This window comes from Malaclemys terrapin, chromosome 21 (assembly GCF_027887155.1).
Source record: "Malaclemys terrapin pileata isolate rMalTer1 chromosome 21, rMalTer1.hap1, whole genome shotgun sequence".
Lineage (NCBI taxonomy): Eukaryota > Metazoa > Chordata > Testudines > Emydidae > Malaclemys > Malaclemys terrapin.
The window spans coordinates 5,404,797-5,423,388 of NC_071525.1; the positions used below are offsets into that span (position 1 = coordinate 5,404,797).

Here is an 18,592-nt window from a genome sequence, read left to right on the forward strand (position 1 = left end):
CCACCCCCGTTCCCGGCAGCACGGCCCCTGGCTGGGGCGGAACCCCGCGTCCCAAGGAGCTGGGGGTGTTGCCATGTGGACGCGGTCGAGACCCTCCGCCTGGGGGAGCCCTGTCCTGGACCATGGTGCCAGGTGCTGTACAGACACAGAACAAGCAGCCAGGCCCTGCCCCAACGAGCGAGCCCCCATCTAAGTCTAAGCTGCTCCCATCACACCTTCCTACCTAGGGCCTCGCCGCTGACGGCGATCCCGGAAACCTGCCCGCGAGAGGGGCTTTAAATCAGGGCTGCTGGTCCAGCAAGCTTGGAAGGTTTAGCAAGAGGAAAGTGGCTCCTAGTTTCTTGGTTCATAAAAGTCTCTGGCCTGAAGATTCTGACTCCTGCTAGCAGTGATGGGTGAAACCTCAGGGCTTCTTGCCTCTAGCTGCAGCCACTGGAGGGCAGACGTGATCTCACCCAGGGGCAGAGCTCCTGTTCCTTCCACTAGGGCAGTGGTGCTCAGCCTGTGGTCCACAGACTATGTCTAAGGGGTCCGTGAAAGGTTGTTACCATAGAACAGTGGTTTTCAACCTGGGGGTCCGCCGATGAGGCTAAGATTTCCAAAGGGTCCACCCCTCCACTTGAAATGGTTGTAGGGGTCCACCAATGAAAAAAGGTCAAGAACCACTGCACGAGAGGACAGTGAAATAGATGCACTAGAGAGAGATGAACCTAGCAGGTAATAAAAACATGCCGGGCCAGCGCGCTGTCTGATGGGTTCAGCTGGCACCGCGTCATGACTAGATTTCCGCTATACTCTGTCTTTTCCTCAGCCTCCTGCTATCTTCCACCACCGTGTCAAACCTCTCAGCCATGCTGTCGCTCTACCTGCACTGCAAGCAACAGATGCGTTTACACGGAGACGGCGATCGCGCTGTGAAATCCTGGTGCAGACCAGGCCCAGGTTGTGGGCCCCAGGCTGGGCTCTTCACGGTCAATTTCAGACATAGGAGACTCAACGGAGAGGTTTTGCAAGGACCCTGCCCTTCAGACTCAGCGGAGCGTCCTGGCAGCTGGCCACGGGGTGACACTCTCAGGAGAGGTGTCACGGACTGAATGGGTTATGGAGACCAAACGCTGGCATGGCAGTGTGAATGGGGAGTTGGCATTGCCCATGCCAAGACTGTAATCTCCTAAATTGTCCAGCTGGCATCTTTCACCAGCCCCAGAGCTTACGGGGTGAGGTTCTCAGGGCTGAGCGATCACGGCTTTTGTACCACCCACCTCCAACAACCCCCTACGAAGCTAATCAGCACAGTCAGTATTTTATTTCCCCTCCACTCAATGTTAAACAAACAGTAAAAAATAAATAAAAAATCAGAACAGCTGTCTGAAACCCCCTCCCCTTGCAGGAAGCAGACAGTTCCACCCAGAGTGCCATGACTGGCGTGGTGAAAGGGATGCAGGCTGCCAGCAGGGGGCGCCCTCACGGCTTCTTCACCGTGCTCTCGATGTACGACTCCAGCACAAAGATGGTTTCGTCGACTTGATTCTCGCTGGCGTCGATCCTGTGATTTTAAGGACAAGGGGAGGGAGAGCGTCACAGGCCGAGCAGCGCGTGTCAGTGCCGCCTTGTGCTTAGCGGCAGTCTCCCAGGTGAGCAGTGCAAAGCTATTTACTAACAGTCATGCCGGCGGAGGGGAAGTAGCGTTGTCCCTGTTAATATGGAGAATGGAACTTGCCCAAGAACAGAACCAGGAGTCCTGATTCCCAGCCCCCACCCTGCTGTGATTAGACCCACACTCCCAAAGCCAGGTCTAGCCCCCAGGAATCCCGATTCCCCATCCCCTAGACCAGCCGTCCCAACCCTCGCCACGGCTCCGCTCACTTGTTGACATTGCGTTTGAGGTTCTCCAGCTGCTGGCGCTCCGGGGCTGTGATCATCTCCTCGATCTCCTGCAGCTGCACCTCCTCGGCGCCGGTGGCCTGCATGGACGCTAGGATGGCCTCCACCCGCTGAGACTTCTCCAGCAAGCGCCTGCGGGCGAGGCAGACAGCGTGCACTTGAGTGCCAGTGAGACGCTGAAGCCCGTTCCCATCACTCAGGTTTGGGCTGACCACGTTACTCACAAGGGGCCAGATCCAATCTCGGATCCAGGCAGGTTCCCTCCTGCCTTCAAATCCACGTGTCTGCCTCCCCACACACTGTCCTCATCAATAACGTCTCCTCCTTGGCCCTCCCCTCGCCCATTACCCCGGGGCTTGCCTTTATTCCTCTTCCCCCTCCTACCCTGCGAACTCTGGGGGTAGGGGCTGCATTTGCAAAGCGTCATGTGCACCAGCAATGCCCGTGGCTGTGCCAGACGCGCCAGGGCCTGTCTCGGCAGGAGCCGTTTGTACTGATGCAGCTCCCCAGAGGGGCTAACCCTCCCCCCCCGCAGATCCTTGCACGCAGGACAATTCCCACTATGACAAAGCTGGAGTGAACCACATTGGCTCAAGCACTGGCTGATGCAGAGGTAGGGTGTGTGTGTGTGTGCGCGCGCACTCTCCAGGATGACCATCCCGGCATGGATGATATTTCTCCTTAACCGCCCTCCCTGCAAAACACTCTTCATTGCCATCCGTCTGTCTATCTTTGACACTTATTGGGCACCAAGACCCAGTTGCTCCAAGTTATTTAGGTTTCTAACTCCCAATGGTAGCTAGGCGCCCAACTCCCTTTGGGGATCTGGGCCCAAGTGCCCTAGCAGCCGGGTACCAGCTTGTTGACATTTCCCATTGGTAAGCCCCTCTAGTTACGAAGCCCACGCCAGAGGCCTAAGCTACCTGACCCCGCGTGACGACTTGGCCCAGGAGTTTTCGGCCTGCTTAGCGCGACTCACTTGTTCTCCTTGGTTTCGTACTGTCGCCTTTCAATCAGGTTGGCCACGCTCTAGGGAAAAGGAAGAGAGAAACAAGCAGCAGGGTTTGGGGGAGGGATACAAAAGAAACGGCGCCATCTGATTGTGCGCTCAGCCAAAGGGGGAGGGGGAGGGAGTGTGGGCGGGAATACTGGGCCCCAAAACCGGCTCCCCCCAAGCCTGCAGAGAGGTCCTCTGCCCCATGAGCCACGAAGACGGGCAGAATCGGGGTGGGGGATGGGTTTTAGGCATCTGCTCCGGCTCTGGTCTCTCTGCAGATAATTCTTGTGCCATTTACAGGGCCTGGTGCGGAAATCCGTGTTACCTTCACGCACAATTGCTGAGGATGGCGTTAAAGGTCACACATGTGTCTGAGAGGGTTCATCACACCCCCCCCCCCCCCGAGCATGAGCCGTGTGCGCTGAGCCCCTCTCATAAGCTAAGCAGGATCAGGCTAGGTCTGTGCTCGGATGACAGCCCTTCAAGGCAAACCTAGACAGAGCAGGGAGTGGTGCCAGCATGCCTCCCTCTGAACTGGCCCTGGACGCGATGCCCAAGCACAGCAGCAGGGGGCACTGTGCTGCGAGCGGTTGCCTCCGTCAGCTGAGATGTAACACTGATCCGCTCTCTGTGGTCAGCAAAGAGCCCATCGTGCTTTTTCCAGTCGCCAGGGCACTACCATCACCAGCCGCCTGGCCAGGTGTGAATGTGCCGGGTGACATTCTGCCTCCCTACAGTTCTCTCTGCCGGTTCCATGGAAGGCTGGACTTTCCATTTCCTGTCCTCAGCGCCTGTGCAGGGCAGCTGCGCACCGTCAACCCAATCAAGGGGCTGCATTTCAGTGGCCGAGTGAGCCCCGTGTCACTTTTCCCCTCCGTCGGTCAATCGCTATGGGATGAAAGGGGCTCAGTGACTCTCTGCACCTGGGAATGTTTTTGTCCATGTTGCCGGGTCCCCGACAACCCAACCGCTGTTGTGGTGACGCGGAATCAGAGAGAGGGAATAAACCAAAGGAGTACAAGGGGTGCGAAGGACACAGTGTCAGGTGGATGGCCAGGGAATCATCGGGTACCTTATAACAGCGGTGCAGCAGCATCCGCGCAGAGGACAGAGTGTTCACTGTGTACAGATAGAACGTCCTGGAGGGGGCGTGGTCGGGAGTCTTTGGAATCTCCTGTTTGCGGGCAGGAAGGAAGGAAGATTGTAACGTGTGCGTCACAGCCCTCCGGGGAGAAGGTATCTATCTGTTCTCTCTGCGTGCTCCTTTCTAGCTTCCCCCAGGGACCCAGCGATCGTCATTCTTTGCAAAGAGAGAGAGGGCATGTGGGCTAGTGGTGTGACCCTGACCGCTTACATCCCTACCACGGCTCCACCAATAATTTGCCGTGTGATCCTGGGAAAGTCATTGCACCTTTCCCGGCCTCGGCTCCCTCAGCTGCAAATTGCAGGCAGCCTGAGGACCAGTGCTCGGAAACTGTCCAGTGACACATATTTCCAGTTACTATTATTCGTTAGCAAACCAGGGGCTAGCTGGGGGACCCAACAGTTAGGGGAGAGCTACTGAGATCACAAAACGCTTGACAGATATTAATGAAATCAGCTTTCCACTTCCCTGGGAGACAGGATAACACTGGATCCATTGTCCAGGTCTATGAAAACGGAGGCAGAGAGAGAGATGAATGACCTAGGAGTTCTGATTCCTTTGTTCTGATGCTAAGCAACACTCCCTCCCAGAATTGGGAATGGAAAGGAAGATCCCATCCCACTGCTCTAACCACAAGACCACGCTCCCACCCCAGAACGGAAGCCAAGAGTTCTGACTCCCAGCCCCCTGCTCTGATGGGGATGCAACCCAGGATTCCCAGTCCCCTGCTCTAACCACCTTCTTTCATCTGCATTCATCTCTATGTCCCGTATGCCCTGTTTGTGACACACTCTGCTCACCTCTGGGTGACAGCATGAATAGGAACTCTCACCTGTAAGGACACAAAGTTCTCGGACAGCATTTTATACAGCATGTCCTTTGCCTCCTTGGCGGGAATCATGGCAAAATCTTCCACTTGTTTCTGTTCCAAATGCTTCTTCCGCAGAAGCAGCCGGAATATCCTTGCACAACGGGAACCAAATCTAGATGGGGGAGGAACAAACCAACTAACACACAACTCTGGGGAAGACACACATCATCAAAACCTAGACCCGCTGCACAGGGGCATCAGAGAATTGAGACGGTTCATACATTAACGCTGCAAAGGAGAAAAAGCACCTTGTGTGTGTTGGAGATGGAATGAAATCCTGACTTCAGAGCTACAGGCCCAAACCAGATCAGACCACTGGGTGCTTTGAGTCCGGTACCCGGTCTCTGGACCAGTAATTGATGCTTTAGAAATGCAAGAAAATGGTATGCGTCTGAGAGTTAATCATGCAGATGTCACTAAATCTTCACTCAGCAATGTTCATTTCCCTCGTTCAGGCTAGCTAAAGAGGGAACAGGCTGCCCAGCAGAGACTGGAGAATCTCATCACAACTAATGTCACCTTCCTATTTGGTACCACCCAGGAAGCCTTGAAACCATGAATACTTTCAACATACAGCTGGCTAATGTGGGGCCTGATCCTGAGATATGTCAGTCACTAAAACTGATGGGAGTTGGGAGGAAGCTTAGCACCTCTCAGGAGTGGCTCCTTCCTTCCTCCCTCTTCAATGAAAGGATGGAGATTGTGGGTGATAAAGGTGCAGCTCTGCTATTGGAGGACTGTTGAAGCTGTGTGGGATATGGACAGATCAGGTGGGTGACGTAATCTCTTTTATTGGACCAGCAAATATTGGTATTGCCTCACCCACTTTGTCTCTCTCATATCTATGCCTTGGGCAGAGAAACAAGGGGGCTAACAAGCCGCATTCGAGCAGTTGCTTTACCTCTCCTGTACAATGGATTCCAGAGTTGCTGTTGCCAAAGTCGCAAGGGCCTTGTGGAGATCTGAGCCGTGCGTGTCAAGGTACCACACATGAATGACCAGGGATCACGCCATGCTCGTAAGCCCCGTGACCAGCAGTAAACTGCCCATAGTAGATTTCTCAGTAAAGGATACTGATGACATACATGCCGCCCCCACTGTCCCCGGATTTACCAACAAACTCCAGCTACAAGGAAATAAAAGGGTGAAATGTAAACAAAGACTATTATAATTCTGATACAAATTGAATACCATTTGGAACAGAATGTAAGTTTCTTAAAATTCCCCAACCTTAATGGTTAGAGGATGTTTCCAAAGCCTAATGTTAATAGTAACATTCTTGTGATGTTTAAATGTTAATAGGAAACTGTTTTTCTTTTGCATTTAAACCTTTCTCCTCCCAGCTGCAGTCATTCTGACCTAGGGCAGGAGAACTCCAAGATGAAACGGACTAGAAACAGAAGGTAAAACTGACTAGTGCCTGTTTTCACAGTCCACGCTGAGTGAGGTGAAGAAACCAAAGCCCTGATCCTACCAACACATAAGCAGGTGAACAGCTTTGCTTATGCGGATACCACTCACTTTAATGGGGTCCACTCACGTGGAGAGGCCCTAAATCAGAACTGGACTAAACCCCGTTCAAACCCAAATTATACATAATGCATCTCTTACCGGGTCATCGGCTAGCAGAGTGAGATACTGATCCAGAATTTGTTTCACAATGTTGTATCCTGCTGGAAGAGATCTGAATATCTGTGGAATAAAAGAACACTCAGAACATACGTGCTATTCGCATTTAAGATGATAAAAATAAACAGTACTTAATTTATTTGGATATCAGAGTGCTTTACTAACGTGTGCTCACTGATCCTCGGAGCCCTGCTCCAAGGTAAGCATTTTAATCTCCATTTTACAGAAGGAGAAGCTGCGGCACAGAGAGGTGAAGAAACTTGCCTGAGGTCACACAGTGAGTCATGGCAGAGCCAATCATAAATTCATAGATTCCAAGGCCAAAAGAAGTCACTGTGATCCTCTAGTCTGACCTCCGTATAACACGGCACAGAAATTCCTGAAATAATGCCTCTTTGAACTACAGCAGATCATTTAGAAAAACACCCAGTCTTGATTTAAAAACTGCCAGTGATGGAGAATCTGCCACGACCCCTGGTGAGCTGTTCCAATGATGAATTACCCTCACGGTTAACATTTTACACCTGATTTCCAGCCTGAAGTTGTCTAGCTTCAACTTCCAGCCATTGGATTTTGTTAGATCTTTGTCTGTTAGATTGAAGAGACCATTATCAAATGTCTGTTCCCCATGTAGGTGCTTATAGAGTGACCATGATCAAGTTACCCCTTCATCTTCTCTTTGTTACACTCATGCTCAATGTGTTTACTTTATCACTATATAGCATCTTTCCCACCCTTTAGACATTATTATTGTGGCAATTCTCTGAACTCTCGCCAATTTCGCAACATCCTCCCTGAAGTAGGAACACCAGAACTGGACACAGTATTCCAATAGAGATCACATTAGTGCCAAATACAGAGGTAAACAACCTTTCTACTCCTACTTGAGACTCCCCTGTGTAGGTAGCCAAAGATCGCGTTAGACCTTTTGGCCACAGCGTTGCATTCGGAGTTCACGGTCATTTATCCACCCTGACCTGCAAATCTTTTTCAGAGTCTCGACTTCTCAGGGGAGAGTCCTCCTCCTGTAAGTATGGCCTACTTTCTTCTTCCTAGATGTATAACTTTACAGTTAAAACCCAAGAGTCCTCCTCTCACCACTAGACAACCCTTCCGCAGTGTGGATTTGAGGCTGTATGCAAACAACAGGAGAGAGTGGGGGACGCTCGTGACCGAACCTTGAAGTCTAAAACGAGTGTTCAGCTGGGTTCCTGTGCCATTCAATAATACAATGTCTGGAGCTTGTTCTGTGTCTGTACCGCACCTAGCACCAAGGGGTCCTGGTCGAGGACAGGGGCTGCTAGCTGCTGCCACAACGCATATACATAATAATAACCAAAGAAATCCAGTTATCCGTGTCCGATTTCTATGGAGTGCCCCAAATACTGCAGAAACTCACCTCGTTGGAAGACAGTGGCTGCGTATAAGGCGCATTGGAAGATGTAGTAATTTCACTCATCCTCAGCATAGTCCGCACTATTTCACTGCTGGTCTATTTAAAAAGGAAGGAAACAGCCTTTAGGCCTTGACAGAATCGCTGTTCACATGACGGAAGAAGAAGAATTCCCTTCCCCCCCTCAAGAACCGGGGTGCTCCAAATTCAGAAATCAGCCTCCAGTAAGATCTAGGTTGCATTAGCCTCCTTCCACTCATCTTAGGCTGGTCACATGCCCCACTGAACTGCCAGCAAGACCATTCCAGTGCAGGGGAAGTGGGAGAGCAACACATGTGCTTAGCAGCATGGAGAACAGGTGTGTAGGATTTGATATACTGGAGCAGACAACTGGTGCATTTAGGGCAAAACTCCCATTGATTAAGATGGGAAGAAGCCCTCGGTCCAATTCCTGTCTACAGCAGCAACCAAGGCCCGATATTTCAGAAGAAGGTGAAATATTCCTTCCTGACCCTTGCAGCCATCAGCTGGTACCTTGAAGCATGAGACTTGAAGCTTTTAGCATGTAACTGCCAAGGTTGCAATCACCAAATTCCCCACTCCTGCTACCTGGGGTAACCCTGCTGAGGAAGTTCCCGATTACATCTGTGTACCTGGTCCATCCTGTTGGCCACGGCGCTGACTATGGCTTGGTCTCGGAAGTGCTGGTGGAACCGATCGATGTTGGCTTGCCAATAAATGCCATCATCGGGCGGGGGCTGAGGAGAAACGGGGAAGAGGGAGAAGGAAACGCTGAGGCTGGTTTATTGGTTACAGAGCCAGATGCTCGTCTGAGGAATGGCCACCGTCAGCAGGGCGAATTCTGAGGGGTGCTGAGCACCTGCCCTGTACTCTGGAGCTTGTTGGGAGCTGCAGGTGTCTAGAATCTCACAAGAGTTGGATCAACGTGAATCGAACCAAGGGGAGGTTACATAGTGCATGACAGGCAGACTGTCCACACCAAACAAACTCTTGAACAAAGGTTGTACAGCAGCCTCATTCCCCTAGGGTAGGCACTGTGGTCCCTGCTGGTCTTCACTGCTGACCTTCACCAAAAGGTCAGATACTGGAATAAAGGACTGCTAAGCCCTCCAGTCCCGCAGAGCTCATCGCTGGCCTGAATGCAAACCAAGCAGCAGCAGCGGGTTAGTAATACCTCTTTGCCGTCTGCATCTTGTTTCTGCCTTTTTGCCTCGTGTTCACCGTTATCTTCATCGTCAAATGATCTTCTCCTTTTCCCTTTCCCTGCGGGCCAAAGACAGGGTTTTCCTCTGAATACCAGCATGGCAGTCTTGCGCTCAGGTCAGAAAGCTCCCAAAGCCCTTTGCTGATTACACAGAGATCACCCCGAGCATTTGGTGCCACCCACCCACATTCTAAATGCAATCAAGCCCAGGAGATTCTGACAGCTCTCACCTATAAGATTCAGGTTGGGGACCACGTACATGTCCTTCTCATTAACTGCCAAAGTGGGCGCAGGAGGTGGTGGCGCAGCCGAAGTCTCGGTAGTTTCAGGGGCCATTGGGCATCTCTGAATGAAGTGCGTGTCCGCTAGGCGCACAAACGTGTTGGAGACTTCGCCATAGTCCATGGTTTTCCCATCTGGGCAAACGGATACCAAGGAGAACATAATCTATCATGATGATCCCAAACTCCAGCTGCTCCTGCACTCGCGCGGGATCAGGCTGCGTCGTTGTCTTTAAGAGACGGACAAGCAGGGCTGCGCGAGAGAAGGCTCGGTATTTGATGTGCATTTATCACCTTCCACCCACTCACTCCAGCTGACTTCAGACCTTGGGCCAAATCTGCAAAGGTGATGAGTGATTTCGGGTGCCTCAGTTTCTAGGTGGCAACCAGAGACCCCTTAAAGGGGCCTGAGATGGGCCAGGCAGGTCTTTTTAATGTGTCACAATGTTGGCACCCAAAATCACTAGTTACCTTGAAAAATCTTAACCTGTCTTTCTCCTTTCTCCCCACTATGCTAGTAGCATGGGTCTGCTCTCTGTCCCTTTGCAGATCTCACAACTGCTGGTGCAAGAACCTTCTCCTACACCTGAAACGTTTCCTGTATATTTTTGCTCCACTCCCCGCCTCTAGCAGGGGCCTCTCTCAGCCCCTCTCTTTGGCACCGTCCACAGGAGAGTCTTTCTGGCAGCTCTTAGCAAATTCCTGAATCTCCATCTCATTTCAAATCTCACCGGATAATGCAGTTTGTCTCTGATGCCTCTTAACTTCTCTCATTATCGTCATTTATATTCCAGCAGCACCCGAGATCAGGGCCCCGTTGCACTAGGCACTGTATGTAGTGAGAATCTCTGCCCTGAGGAGCTTACAATCTAAATAGACAAGACAGATAAAAGGCAGGAAAGGAAACTGAGGCACGGAGTGGGGCACTGATTTGCCCAAGGTCACCCAGCAGGTCAATGGCAGAATCAGGAATAAAACCTGACTCTCCGTAGAGTGCTGTAGTCACTGGACTATACTGTCTCACGCTGCTCTCCCCGTTTAACTCAACGTTTGTTGAGGACACAGCTTGTACCCCAGAGGATTATATAGCATTGGTGTCTTTTAATCAAGTGGATCCGCTAGTATGTGAACAACTATGACTCTTGCTGGCCAGTTGAGGTTTTTCCCTTTCATAGAATATCAGGCTTGAAAGGGACCTCAGGAGGTCATCTAGTGCAACCCCATCTAGACCAATCCACAGACAGATTTTTGCCCCAGATCCCTAAATGGCCCCCTCAAGGATTGAACTCACAACCCTGGGTTTAGCAGGCCAATGCTCAAACCACTGAGCTATCCCCCCCTTGAGGGAATCTGGGAATATCTTTCTTCCCAGATATTTAAGGCCTCCCACATTTCTCTTAAGAGAAAGGTGCAGTGGAAACATGAAGATTTCCACCTCTTTGTAGGCTACGAATCAATGGGAATAGTTAAATGAGCAGAGCAAACTTAGGTCTGTTGGAGGGACAAACACAGAGGTAAGGGAAAAACAGATTCAATGACTAATACATGTGTTTTCCATTTTAGTCCATGTGTGTAAAATTGAGCCTTGAGATGAGAAATATGCAGGAAACCAGAACTAACACTCTTTGGAATCTACATAGCACTTGTCATTTGGGTAAGTGTTGTTACTCCCATTTTACAGATGGGGAAACTGAGGCACAATGAGGGGCAGTGACTCACTCCCTCCAGGTCATACAGTGAGCCAGTGGTAGAGCAGAGAATGGATTCCCAGGTTTCCTACCATGCTGACTCTACACTTGTCTACTGATAGAAAGATAGGGTCAAAGAGACATCGAAATAAATCATAGTCAAATGGTCCAAGCACAGGGACCAGTTCTGTTCCCAGCTCTGATAGTGACTCACTGTTTGATCTTGGGCGGTCCCCGCCTCTCCCTGGGCCTCAGTTTCCCCATCCATACAATGTGGATGATGAGACTGACCTCTCTCCTGGAGGTGCTTGGGAGTGTCAGTGCTCTGTGCAGCCCCTAGAGGACGCTCCATATGGCCCTGACCTAAAGCCCACTGAATTCAATGGAACGATTCCCATTTACTTCAATGGCCTTTGGATCAGGCTCTGTGTCCAGAGCCCTCTTCTTCTGCACAGATCCTGGGAGCCATCCAATCCCCTTTCACTGCGTACAGAACCCAGCCACTCCAGTAGCTGGAAGTCTCGGCCCAGCCGCCCCAAACCTTGCCAGGCAGATGAGAAGATGCTGCAGCCAAAGGTTTCTGCTCTACTTCTCAGCCGTCTCCACACTGCTTTGCCTCACCCTCCATCGTTTCCGTCAGCCTGTTCGCAACCTTCCGCACCACAGCACTCATGGTCATTTTGCCATTCAGCAGCAGCTCCTCCACGATCAGCTCGCCCATGTCGCTGTAGAGGGTCTTGGCAGTGTAGATGTAACGTGGATACCGGAGGATTCTCAGCACCCGACTGCACGGAGCTTCGTACTCCACAAAGCCTCGCTTCTGCAGCTGGTAGGTCACCAGGTTGTGTTGAATGAGGACACAGAGAGCTTTCTTAACCTGCACATGCCAGAGAAAGGAATGAGCCACGTACTTGGAAACTTAGCATAGTTTATATGGGGGGAACAACCATCATGCTTCAGGGCTGATGACCTCAGGGATCAGGAAGGGAATGCCCCTCCGCTTAGGTGCTTTATCTCCATCCATAGCCTCAGGAATGGTTCCTCATTTAGCACTGATCATTAACAACCTAAGATAAAGCTACTGAACCATTCACCAGATCATCTTTCTTGTGGGAGAGGGAAGGGTGATGTTTGAAATTCCCCAGGGGCCTCAGGCTACCATAGAACTAAGAGATGGAAAAACCTACAAGAGCTCCTCCTACTTGAGGCAGGGCCTGAGAATCTCGACTGTAGTCCTGACTCACTGTGTGACTTTGGGCTGGTCTACACTGGGGGGGCAGGGGAGGGGATCGATCTAAGTTACACAACTTCAGCTACGTGAATAGCGTAGCTGAAGTCGACGTATCTTAGATCGATTTACCTCCTGTCCTCACGGCACGGGATCGATGGCTGCGGCTCCCCAGTCGACTCCGCTTCCGTCTCTCACTCTGGTGGAGTTCCGGAGTCGACGGGGAGCGCGTTTGGGGATCGATTTATCGCGTGTAGATGAGACGCGATAAATCAATCCCTGATAGATCGATTGCTACCCGCCGATCCAGCGGGTAGTGAAGACGTACCCTTTGGGCCAGTAAGTCTCACCTCCTTATTCTCCAGATGCTGCACTAACTTCAGAGAACCCCATCTCTTGTTCTCTCCACCCTCTATAAAACTAAATTAGACCACCCTCCTTCCCTTTGCCCTTCTGTGGAGAGGTAAGAGCTCAGAACCTTTTCTGTTAAAGGCAGTGGCAAAACTCCCATGGATTGCAATCTGTACTATTAAAAAAACTGATTTGGTTTTAAGGAGACATGTTCAAATTCTGATTTATCTTTTGCAAACACATTTAGAATAACAGAATCCTTCAAAAGCACCAGAAATGGTGACTGACAAGTTGTAATGAGCGAAAAATAGTTCAGTCAGCTCTGTGATCCAAAGGAGACTAACTCTTCGAGTATTCCAGACATACCTGATCTAGCGACATCCCTGTGTCATTGGCAATCACTCTCAGCGGCTGGCTGCCTGTCTTCATAAGATGAGTCCCTATCTTTTCCACGATCTCGCCAAAATGTTCTTGCAGCAGGAGGGAACAGAGTTTAATTTCTGCCTGAGTCATCTTGCCGGCAACTTAAAATACTAGAAGGATATGGGAAAAAGCATTTATGTTATTAAAGTTCTTATCAGGTGAGACAGGCAAGCGCAGGAGATTTGCTGATTGGATGCAACGATTTTCACCTCTCGAGTCACTTGTTTGAATTGGCCTAGATCAGTGGAGACTAAAAGCTATTACCGATTCATGCCTGAAATGAATCTGGTGGGTTTGAGGCTAAGCCTATATCAAAACTGCCATCACAGCCAGCCCCCTTGTTGGCAATCTGGGCAGGCAGGCACGCCCGCCAAGGACTGAATGAGCCATGGAGACTAAATACATAGTATCCCCTGCGATGATCCCTCCAGGGCAGTGTGGGCTGTGGGGAAAGTTATCTTGTCCTTTCCTACCACTGTATCTGCTCTGCAGATCCACCTCGAGGGCTGCCAGTCGGGCACTACATTCCTTTCAAAATTAAGAGCCATAACAATGTCTGTCATGTGGGCAGCACTGTAGGAGCTAAAGAATCCTTACGAGATGCTTCAGGAGAGATGCATAATGGGGGGGGGGGGACTAATGGAACAGAAATGTTGATAAGAAATTTTCTATGGAAACAAAGGACTGAAAGGCAGGAGAAGATAGCTCAGCAAATAGTCTTTTTCAGCTCGGAGGAGGTCTCCTCCAAACGACCCTTCACATACGTGCTGGGTCTACACAATCTAATTGACTGTGACAGGAGTGATACACCCTGAGCCAACGGCGACATCCAGGTGACTGATCAGCCAATGGAACCCAGAGTGAGAGAGGCTTGGTGTCAGAAGGAAATGTTATATGAGGGAGGGTTGTGTGGCCAAATGGTTAGAGCAGAGTGCAGCCTCGGAGTCAGGATGCCTGAGTTCTACTTCTAGCGCTTGGACAGTGGCGTGGATGAGTAATCATAGCACTGAACTGGGAGCCAGGACTTCGGTTCCCAGCTATGGGAACTATAATGATCTTAGCCTGGGAAGGTTGGGTGGAGAGGTGATCAATAGGGTGGTACTGGGGGCCAGGACTCCTGGGTTCTGTTCCCAGCTCGGGGAAGGGAGAGTGGCCGAGGGGTCACAGCGTGGGACTGGGGGGCCAGGACTCCTGGGTTCCGCTCCCGTCCAGCTGGGACGGCCTGCACAGTTCGATGCCCCCTGGCCAGGGAGACGCTCCCCGCACCCAGCTGGCTGCCTTGGGGGCCCTCACTCACCTGGGGCCTCCGCCGGGCTTGTCAGGGGGGAGGGGAGGTCTCTTAGGCCCATGCAGCAACCATAGCAACCCCGTCCCCTTCAACTTCCGGCTCGCCGCTGGTTACTTCCGGTCACTTCCGCTGGCTCCGATCCCCCCCCGGCGGCTGTAGCCGGGGCAATGGGGCGAGCCGCTAGTCAGGGCTATAGAGACGCTATCCTTTGTCCGCTAGAGCGTACGGCGATAACGGGGCCGCTCTACCCGCACCCCTGCTAGTCTCGGTGGTAAGACTGGCGCGCTAAAGCGCCGGCCCTCGGTGGCATTGACGAGGCGACGCTCTATCCTCACCCTCGTCCGAGACTCTCTGGCCACGGGGAGGACTTGGGGACACGGAAGGAACCAGTGGGCCGCTCTGCCTGGCAGTCCTCTCGTCTCGCTAGCCTTGGTGGAGGACTGAGTCTCCCGGCCCCCTCCCGGCGGAGCACATAGAGTAGGCGGAAGTGGGCGGCTAGAGGGGCCGGCTTGCCGCTCTATCCGCGCGGGGGCCCTAGTCTCGGCGTTCCCCCGCGGAGGACTGACGGCAGGGGGAACCGCGGGAGGGGGAAAGAGAAGATGGCGGAGGCCTCGGCAGCGGCCGCCGTGTCCCAGCATCGGTTCTTCTGCCACAGCTGCAAGGGGGAGGTCAGCCCCAAGCTGCCGGTAAGGGGCGGGGCCAGGCCCCCGGGCGGGGGGCGTGACCCCCCCAGATCCCCCGAGGGAGGGGCCCGGGCGGGGGGGGGGACCAGCAGCCCCCCCATGAACGGGGGGGGTTAAACCCCGGCCCCCTCCCCCGTGGGGGGCTGGCGGGGAGGGGGGTTAAACCCCAATTCTCCTCCCCCCGAGATGGGGGGGGTGTCTAACCCCCTCCCGCTGGGGAAGCTGCTGGAGTTTAACATTCAATCCGTGTTCTCGGGGATAGAGGGGGGGGGCAGGCAGGAGGGGTTGAAACCCCAGCGGCCCCCCCCCATGTGAGAAAGGGGGGGTTAAACCCCAACATTTCACCCAGGGAGAAAGGGGGCCCGGGGGTGAGGTTTAAACCCCCAAATCTGCCTTTTCCCGAGGAGGAGGGCAAGTATGGGCTAAACCTCAATGGTCCTTGGGGGTTAAACCCCAACATATTCCCTGAAGGGGGGGGGCAGGCCTGAGCCCAGCTTAAGGGATAGGCTCCTTCTTCCCTCTCCCGCCTGATGTGGTGGGGGATGGGGGCAAGAGGAAGGTGGGGTTAACCTCCAGCACATCTCTTGGGGGTCGGGGGGGGGAGGTTGAGGGTCCCTCCAGTTGAGCCCGCTAATCTCCACAGCATAGAACTGGAAAGGGAGGTGTTCAGCCCCAGATTGTCCTTCAAAGAGATGAAGGCACAAGGGGCTAAACCTCCCTCTTTAAAGCCCCCCCCCCCCTTTAGTGTTGGAGAGGCTGAGAGGTTAAACCTCAAGCTTCCCTGATGGGAGGAGCCACTAAGGTAGGGGTGTGTGTGGTGGGCGGGGGCTAATCCCAACCATCCCCATGGAGAGAGGGGGGTTCCCTTTAGGAACACAAGGAAGGTTAAGCCCCACTGAGAGTGGAGGTAAACCCCAGTTCACCCTTCACCGTGGCCCCAGGTCTTCTAGAAAGCAAGGGCACCCACTCTCCCTGCTTTTGAGAGAGAACCACTGGGGGAGAGAGGCAGGTACCCAGTGGCATAGAATCGTAGGACTGGAAGGGATGTCGAGAGGTCATCTAGTCCAGTCCCCTGCGTGGAGGGAGGACTTCTAATTCTTCCAGTGAGAAGGGCAAATTTCAATTCCCTGGACAGAGGATCAGTAGGGCCCCAGGCAAGGGAGCTTCTCCCTGGTGCCCTAGGAAAATGGTTCTCCTTTTGAGTACCCTCTCTGGGTGTGCGTATCTCAGTAAAATAGTCCCGCATCTCTTTGAGGTTGAAGATGTATGCGATGTAGTAGGGGGGCCGTGTCACAGCGAACACCAGCGGTTCTGCGATAGGGTGGAGGGGTCTGGACAAGTCCAGTCTGTGGTCTCTCCATTTAGATTGAAAATGGTTAGAGTCAAAGGGTGTCCTTGTGCTGCTGATGTTCTAGTGATGTCACAGATTGTATCTCGGTGACCTCCTGTCTTGGGAAGTGGTGCTGGGGAGCATAAGGCTATTTGAGGAGAGGAACAGGCAATGTAGCTTGATCAGACCAGGCACGTAATACCTTTTTTGCCTGATATATAGGAATGTCTGGAGATTCTTTGCTAAAGGGGTGCGCCCCACCCTCCCCCTGCCTCCTCCGTACCTAAGTTTCCCCACCTGTAAAATTAGGATAATACCTACCTACCTTCCGAGAGTGCAGGTATAGGAAGATTGTGAGGTTCTTAAAGTTTGTGATGCGCCTTAAGATTCTCAGAAGAAATAAGCTAACGAAGAACAGGGTGCTGCAGCAAAATCTCAATGATCCGGACCCTGAAACAGGGTGATGTCCTCCAATTCCTGGGAATTTCGTAGATGGGGGGCACCCTTCAGTTATCCAGACTGATTCAGCATCCCTCTGACATTTAGGTAAACCAGGTAATGCTGCGCTATTGTTCTTCCCCTCTGCACCGTGAAGGGAGGTGAGGGGGATCTCAAGGATTTTTTTTTTCTTTAAAAATCATTCATACATGACGTGAATGATGATCCCGAAGATTTCTCTAGCTTGCGTCACAGGTAGCTCACGCCTCTGCAACTGCATATAGTCCTGTTGAGACTTAGGCTTGTCCATCAGAAATGCAAATCGATCATGTAGCTCTCTGCTTCCAAACCCACCCAATGTCCCCTCAAGTGTAGCTAGTAGCCCTGCATTCTGGTGTTTTCTCTTCTCTCTCCCCCTCCCAAATCATGTTCGGCTCCCTCTTTATATTACTTGCCTCTGTTGCTGACTTATGCAGTTTTCCCTCCCATGTTTCAACTGTCCTTTGTTGTAAAGAAACGCTGCCCCAAATTGCTCGCAACCAATTCTCTTCCATAACTGGGATTCAGGATTTCCTGATGCCATTAGTGCATTTTTTTTTTTTGGTATTGGAACTAGAACTCCAGGCCTAGTATGTCCATGCATTTACGTGTCACGTTGTTGTTCGATTGTTCACCGTGTAAACATCTTCACATTGGCTTCTTTTTTTTCCCTTTTGCCTTGATGTATATGTCCTACCCAGGCCCCTTTATTTCTAAATCAGTCTTCAGTTTTGCTCTGCCTGGGCATTAGAGCTTCTGGATTCTTTGTAAGGCTAATGGCTTGACCTGGCTTTTATTATTATAATTAGTAGCACCCAGAATCCTAATTGGGATCAGGGTTGCATTGTGCTGGGAACCTGTCCTCTCCCTCTCTGTTTGTGGGCACTGTGTTGTGCTCTTGAACATTTTCTGTCTTCCACCCCGCAGGTGGCTGCATTTCAGGTATTCTTGAGGATGATACAGACTCTAGAAATGTGAGATATTATTACCCAGACTTTATAAAATGTTCAGGACTTGTACCTGCCAAACCAATGAATCGTTTCACCTTTTCAACCTCTCCACTATGGGATGACAGCCTCTTTATCTCTCCCTGTTCCGGTCACACACCTAACCTGATGGGAACCTGCTTGAGTTAGGGGCCACTCTGCTTTTTCAGTCACCTCCTCGAGTTCTCAAGCAAGGGATCTCCCGTCAGAGTCCCAGGCAGCCACTAAGGCCCTGACGTGCCTTGTCATGTCATGTTTCTGGAGGAAGACTCTTGCGCTCTTCCGAAGGCCAGTCATCATGAATCAGCCTGTGTTTTGCAATCTCTGGTTGAGGCGAACTTTCCTTAAGGAGCATGAAACTGGGAGGAGAACTCCTTAGTTCTAATGACTCTCTGACACTGATTCCCTTTGTGGCCTTGGGCAAGTCACTTCCTTTCTTCATGCCTCAGTTTCTCCATCTGTAAAATGTGGCAAACCTTGGTCTCATGGGGTGATGGGTTACTGTTTGTAAAGGGCTACATTAGGACTTGCTTGCAGATCTCTGAGTTATCCAGAAGAAGTCCATGGACCTATTTATCTCCAGATAGGGTGAGATAGCTCAAACCAGCGACTTGGGCCTGGTCTACACCCAATACTGAGGTCGACCTAGCTGCTTCTCTCAGGGCTGTAAAGGGTATCATGCCCTGAGCACCGTGGTTAGGTTGACCTAAGCCC

General features: G+C 51.8%; 2 protein-coding genes across 2 annotated transcripts in view; one reads left to right on the forward strand and one right to left on the reverse strand.

Annotated features, from left to right (window-relative positions):
- Nucleotides 1-1,287: 1,287 nt before the first annotated feature.
- Nucleotides 1,288-14,770, reverse strand: POLR3C (RNA polymerase III subunit C). The gene is made up of 15 exons (XM_054010428.1): nucleotides 14,412-14,770; nucleotides 13,058-13,224; nucleotides 11,734-11,989; nucleotides 9,374-9,559; nucleotides 9,114-9,202; nucleotides 8,572-8,676; nucleotides 7,925-8,017; nucleotides 6,508-6,588; nucleotides 5,971-6,022; nucleotides 5,798-5,858; nucleotides 4,858-5,008; nucleotides 3,954-4,055; nucleotides 2,864-2,913; nucleotides 1,867-2,016; nucleotides 1,288-1,546 (listed from the first exon to the last, which is right to left on the reverse strand). The coding sequence occupies exons 2-15, from the start codon at nucleotides 13,202-13,204 to the stop codon at nucleotides 1,465-1,467; spliced, it is 1,605 nt and encodes a 534-aa protein (XP_053866403.1). The 5' UTR covers nucleotides 13,205-13,224; nucleotides 14,412-14,770; the 3' UTR covers nucleotides 1,288-1,464.
- Nucleotides 14,771-14,912: 142 nt separating this feature from the next.
- Nucleotides 14,913-18,592, forward strand: part of RNF115 (ring finger protein 115) — a 47,685-nt gene continuing 44,005 nt past the window's right edge. Inside the window, exon 1 of the mRNA XM_054010430.1 lies at nucleotides 14,913-15,088. Coding sequence (XP_053866405.1) covers nucleotides 15,002-15,088 — 87 coding nt within the window. The 5' untranslated portion in view covers nucleotides 14,913-15,001. The remainder of the gene's footprint in view (nucleotides 15,089-18,592) is intronic.